The sequence below is a fragment of the Neoarius graeffei genome, chromosome 4 (genome assembly GCF_027579695.1).
Source record: "Neoarius graeffei isolate fNeoGra1 chromosome 4, fNeoGra1.pri, whole genome shotgun sequence".
Lineage (NCBI taxonomy): Eukaryota > Metazoa > Chordata > Actinopteri > Siluriformes > Ariidae > Neoarius > Neoarius graeffei.
The window spans coordinates 50,019,562-50,025,514 of record NC_083572.1 but is presented as its reverse complement, the minus strand read 5'-3'; the positions used below and the strand labels follow the sequence as shown (position 1 = coordinate 50,025,514).

The following is a 5,953-nucleotide window of genomic DNA, read 5'->3' as shown; positions in this document are numbered from 1 at the left end:
TATTAGTTTAAAGTGATCTTCATTGAAAAGAACAGTGCTTTTCTTTCAAAAATAAGGAAATTTCAAAGTGACCCCAAACTTTTGAACTGTAGTGTATATATACAAATACTCTTTATATAATATATCTGAATGTACCCATACCCACATTATATTATCAATAGCATGTTATTGTAATTCCTCCTCCCTATACCTCAAAGATCTGTTCCTTATACTTTTTTTGAACTGGTTTATAGTTGTACACTACCATTCAAAAGTTTGGGGTCACTTTGAAATGTCCTTATTTTTGAAAGAAAAGCACTGTTCTTTCAATGAAGATCACTTTAAACTAATCAGAAATCCACTCTATACATTGCTAATGTGGTAAATGACTATTCTAGCTGCAAATGTCTGGTTTTTGGTGCAATATCTCCATAGGTGTATAGAGGCCCATTTCCAGCAACTCTCACTCCAGTGTTCTAATGGTACAATGTGTTTGCTCATTGCCTCAGAAGGCTAATGGATGATTAGAAAACCCTTGTACAATCATGTTAGCACAGCTGAAAACAGTTGAGCTCTTTAGAGAAGCTATAAAACTGACCTTCCTTTGAGCAGATTGAGTTTCTGGAGCATCACATTTGTGGGGTCGATTAAATGCTCAAAACGGCCAGAAAAATGTCTTGACTATATTTTCTATTCATTTTACAACTTATGGTGGTAAATAAAAGTGTGGCTTTCCATGGAAAACACAAAATTGTCTGGGTGACCCCAAACTTTTGAACGGTAGTGTAGTTGTACATTTCATGAGCTCCACATTCAAACTGTTCCATAGCTTTAGTTTAATTTAACTGTTAGTACTGTTCTACTTTACTAACCCGATGCAAGACAATAGAACCATTTCAAAATAATGTGTGGTCTGGGGTTGTAAATGACACGCCCATTATAGCTCATGTCGCGTAGCAACCACACAACCCCGCCCCCTTCTTCCTCCGGATCAATGAACGCGCAGCCGGGAGTTGTGTGTGTGTGTGCGCGCGTGCGTGTGAACTCACTATAAAACTTCAAGCAAAAAAGTCATTCATGGGATAAAAAATCCAATCCGATATGCGGCTGTGATTGTAAACGGTGTGATCTGAGACGGTGATCCAGTGATCAGGAGTTGTGCGAGCTGTACAGCACTGAACGGAGGGCATCATTCAGCTGGGAATGGTCTCTCTTTTTAAGGTAGTCGGTAAGTTGTGTTACTTTTCAGGGTTTTTGTTTCTTCTGTGTTTCACTGGGTTCTCACTTACACCGTGTAATTCATGAGCTGCGAATGAACTTAACTCTCTACGAGCGTTGTAACGATCAAGTGGCTTTCATTTAAAAAAAGCAGCTCTTCCTGAGCCTTGTTGATCTAGAATTTGATCCTCTTCTACTTGAACAGCCATATCTTTATCATCTTTTATAACCCCTTGATTTTTTCCCCAGCTAAAATTTAACTCTTTATTCTTCACAGACATTAACAGAAACAAAGCTGTTGCTCTAAAAAGACAACAGAAGGCATGGCTCACTGGTTTCTGTTTAAATGGAAATTCTGGTTACTCGTTCCAATAGTATTGGACTCTTTCACTGATGCCCAAAATAGGAAACCTACAAGATGGCCTTTGTACCAGGATAAGCCTTTGCTGCTAGCCTGGAATGCCCCCACTGAGGACTGCCGGCCACGCCACGGCATTCATTTTCAGCTGGACCAGTTCCAGATTGTGGCTTCACCCAATGAGGGTTTCACCAAACAGAACCTCACAATTTTCTACAAGGATCGGCTCGGCCTGTACCCGTATTTTAATTTTGACAACAATCCGGTCAATGGTGGCCTTCCTCAAATTGCCAGCGTGACCCAACACCTTGAGAAGATGCCCCAAGACATGGATAGATACATTCCTAACCAAGCAGCAAAAGGCCTTGCTGTCATCGACTGGGAAGAGTGGCGCCCCCTTTGGATTCGGAACTGGGATACCAAGAACATCTACAGAAACCAGTCACAGCTCTTGGTGTCCAAAAAGAACCCACTGTGGGACCAGGCCCATGTGAAGAAAGTGGCCCAGCAGGAGTTTGAGATGTCAGGCCGCAATTTTATGCTTAAATCCCTGCAGCTAGCTAAAAGTCTGCGTCCAAATCAGCTGTGGGGATTCTACCTGTTCCCTGACTGCTACAACCATGATTACCTCAAAAGTCTGGTGAGCTACACGGGCCGCTGTCCAGACCCAGAGATAGCAAGGAATGACAAGTTGAGGTGGCTGTGGACAGACAGTACGGCTCTTTTTCCGTCTGTCTACATAGGTTCAGTGCTGCGTTCTACTGAATTTGCTCGCCAGTTTGTTCGGAACAGAGTCAAAGAGGGCATGAGAGTGGCATCTCTGAGCTCTAACCTAGCAATTCCAGTGTTCGTGTATGTCCGTCCCACATACGCTAATGAACTGACGCTGCTTACTGAGGTGAGGTTGTCACGTAATTTATGCATGTTATATTTTAGGCTACAAGGAGATATCACAATTTTTTACTACATGGATAATATCATAACTGTAAGAGTTGATTTAGAACTGATAATACCCCCTTACTTTCTCATAGTCTTAGTTGTATATGCTTCAAAGTATATGTGATTTTGCTATGCCTCCATGTTAGTCTCTAAACCTATGTGTAAATTTCCACAAAGCTTCACTTGCACTCTAACTTTTCCTCCCTATCTCTACCAGCAGCCTTTTCCTGCTTCAACAAATATGCATAGATTTCTGTGTTCAAACCTGCATGCAGGAAGGGAGGTGGCCACATTTTTCATGACCACCACCCACCGTACCAGTCGTCTGGTTGCTTCCTTTTCTAAAATCAGAGCGGACATGCAAAATTGTGGTCAAAGAAAAATAACATGATTTAAAAAATACTGTAAGAACTAGCATAGAAAGCAAGCAAGCAAATATTTGACCTAATCAGTGATTTTTCTCTCCATAGATTGACCTGGTCTCCACCATTGGAGAAAGTGTGGCACTGGGTGCTGCTGGCATTATACTCTGGGGAGATGCCAATTATGCAAGCAGCAGAGTAAGCATTTACATATTAGATTGAAATATCTCACTTAAATCACAAAGAAGTAAACACTATATTTCTGAAGTATTTGTTGAGCATAGCATGCCTATCTCTGTTTTGCCTATTATTGTCTGTACATGTTAGTTTGTCTAACTAATCTTTTTCTGCACATATTATTCCTTTTATCTGTGCTTCCTCTTTCTCTAGGTGAGCTGTAGCAGTCTGGCTGAGTATGTCCAGGGACCGCTGGGCCGTTATCTCCTTAATGTTTCCAGTGCCGCTGAACAGTGTAGTCACTCAGTGTGTGGCTCCCGTGGCCGCTGTATGCGCAGAAAACCTGACTCAGATTCGTATTTGCACCTGGATCCTCAGAACCAGAGAATTATGGTGAAGGAGAAACGCCTGGTTGTCGAAGGACACATGGGGCCTGAGGAGCTAAAACGCCTGAATGAGGATTTTATCTGCCAGTGTTTTAGCGGCTATCAAGGGTATAACTGTGAGCTGCAGGATCCCCAGTATGGCAAAGGACAGGGGCACAAACTGCATGTATCGTGGAGTTGCTGTCTTCTCTTTTTGCTGCTTATGTTACTGAAATGAGACTTGTGGAGCACTGGACACATACAGACTTGCATGGACATTTATGCATTTCTTGTGACATGAAGCATTTGCTTCTGCAATTATATCGCGAATGCAACCTAGTTGTACAGTTTCTAATGTCTTTTCCAGATTGCTATACAGAATTTTTTAATTATAATTTAATTTTTTCTATTAAAACTAGATGGCCTTTCAATTTCATAAATTCGGTGAAATTTAGTTCCCTCTGAAATTTGGTCATTGTGATACGTTTATTTCTATATTATCTAAAAAAAAAAAAAAACCCCAACCAACCAACCAACCAACCAACCAAAAAAAAAAAAAAACCAGGCCATTCTGTGGCTGGGAAGTTATTTAATGTGAGGGGATTCCCTAGCAAATAATGTGCATGAAATTGCTCGCTTCAAGCAGACAGAGGAAGTCCATGTGCACATGCGCAGGTTTACCTTCTTCTTTTGGGTTTTACAGCAGCTGGCATCCACAGTGTTGCATTACTGCCATTTACAGGTTAACCTTTGACCGTGCACTTTCAGTTACATCATTCTGTTGCTAAATGAACAACTGATCACACTGAGGTGCTCGCTGACCGCTGATATTTATTAGTTTGTTTCTGTATTTCCTTTCCTTCACAACATAACGTCTTTTTGCTTTCCGTTACTGTAGTCGGTCTTTCACATTTCATTTGCACACTCACATTCTCCATTTCCCTCTCCTGTTTCAAATTTGTATCCCACAATGCCTTGTACGAATGGGGAAAGCCCACCACATGATGCATGACATAGTATCTTGAATTGGGTCATGGTGAAGCAGGAAAAAATAGCGGAGAATTTAGGGCCACATGGCCTTAAATTCATTAATTGTTCTATTTAAAAAAAAACGAATAAAATTGGAAGTCTGTGATTCGAATTCAGTAGCTTTTGGTCCACTAAACAAAAAGAATTGGGTGTCGGGAAAATTCTTTTTATGACCTACACTTGAAAAATCTGAAAGGCAGTCTAGCTTTTAATATTCAGGGTTGTCAAGGGAGTTCATCAAAGTACAGTATCTGGGAAATGTGATGGGTGGTTAACAGGTGCTGCCTTGTACAAATATCTATCCGAAGCCTTATGGTGGTATAAAGTTGCCACGTGTTTAGAAAGTTTTTTTTTTTTTTTAAGGATATTTTTTGGGCTTTTTTTCACCTTTATTGGATAGGACAGTGTAGAGACAGGACAGGAAATGAGTGGGAGAGAGAGACGGGGAGGGATCGGGAAACAACCTCGGGTCGGAATCGAACCCGGGTCCCCGGGTTTATGGTATGGTGCCTTAGCCACCTGAGCCACAACACCCCCACGTGTTTAGAAAGTTGTGTATGTCACCAGTGAGTACACAATGCTGATATGAAAATGTATAAACACAGGAAAATTGACCCAATTAAGCACTTTTTGTTTCTTGTCATACTTAGTGGATTCACAAACGACATCAGAGACGGAAGCAAATCTGAGAATCATCATTATCATACTGATAAATGTGTTTTGTGTGTAAGAAGTAATTTAAATGTATTTTTAATTTAAATGAATTATTCTTGATATTGTGTTGCTGTGAGATGATGGCACTCTCACTATAAGACTACTAATAAAACTTTACTTGCCGTCGTTTAGACGTGATTCACACAGGTTTTCTAGGTTTACATTCACTCTCGCTCTTTTAATAAATACACAACATGCTGTGAGTCACTTGGTGAGGTAAGATGATCTTATTTACTTTTCCCACTGTCTCTCGGAGACTTTCACTGATATGACTTGGCTATAGGACGTGTGTGTGTGTGTGTGTAACTATGGCAAAGCAGTGGAGAGGGAAGAGGGAACATTTGATTAAATATTGTGTTGTGTTACACATCACACCATTTTATAAATAACTTTTAAGATAGGTGCCAAATAGACACTAGATGAAGGATCACTACTTGTCTCAGTTGGAAGCCATGTGAAATGCATAAATACTTATAACAAAGCAACAACTAGTTTTATAATATTTTTTTAAGTTTTAAGGTCCCTGAATTAACATGGTGTTACGATGCAATGAAGTGAATCATAAAAAAGGCACATACTGCATCTGTAACACTTGAATTTGCAAAGGGGCCGCTGTCTGTATTTTGCCAGCCCACAATTACAGGCCTGCACATGCCAAGCAGTTCTATTTGTGTTCTCTAGTTCATTGGGGGGTTTCCAATTGAGGGAATTTAGTGAACTGTTGCAGAAAAAGCACAACTGCATGAACAATACTTATTGTTAATAAAACCCACAGGTATCACAAAAAGTGCTTTGCCTTCATGAAGCACTTT

At 40.5% G+C, this 5,953-nt stretch overlaps 1 protein-coding gene across 2 annotated transcripts; it reads left to right on the top strand.

Moving 5' to 3' along the window:
- The first annotated feature begins 980 nt into the window (after positions 1-980).
- hyal2a (hyaluronidase 2a) lies at positions 981-5,283 on the top strand. 2 transcript variants are annotated; one of them, XM_060919316.1, is made up of 4 exons: positions 981-1,200; positions 1,475-2,453; positions 2,965-3,054; positions 3,247-5,283. In XM_060919316.1, exons 2-4 carry the CDS (start codon positions 1,521-1,523, stop codon positions 3,634-3,636), a joined length of 1,413 nt encoding a protein of 470 aa, XP_060775299.1. In that variant the 5' UTR covers positions 981-1,200; positions 1,475-1,520; the 3' UTR covers positions 3,637-5,283. The 2 variants fall into 2 exon arrangements, with proteins under 2 accessions (XP_060775299.1, XP_060775297.1); XM_060919314.1 differs by having other exon boundaries at positions 981-1,207.
- The last annotated feature ends 670 nt before the right edge of the window (positions 5,284-5,953 follow it).

Excerpts from the sequence above, each read along its gene's own strand:
- hyal2a (XM_060919316.1), top strand. The coding sequence starts at position 1,521 with ATGGCTCACTGGTTTCTGTTTAAATGGAAATTCTGGTTACTCGTTCCA. Across the intron at positions 2,454-2,964 it reads AACTGACGCTGCTTACTGAG|ATTGACCTGGTCTCCACCAT; the intron begins GTGAGGTTGTCA and ends TTCTCTCCATAG. Across the intron at positions 3,055-3,246 it reads CCAATTATGCAAGCAGCAGA|GTGAGCTGTAGCAGTCTGGC; the intron begins GTAAGCATTTAC and ends CTCTTTCTCTAG.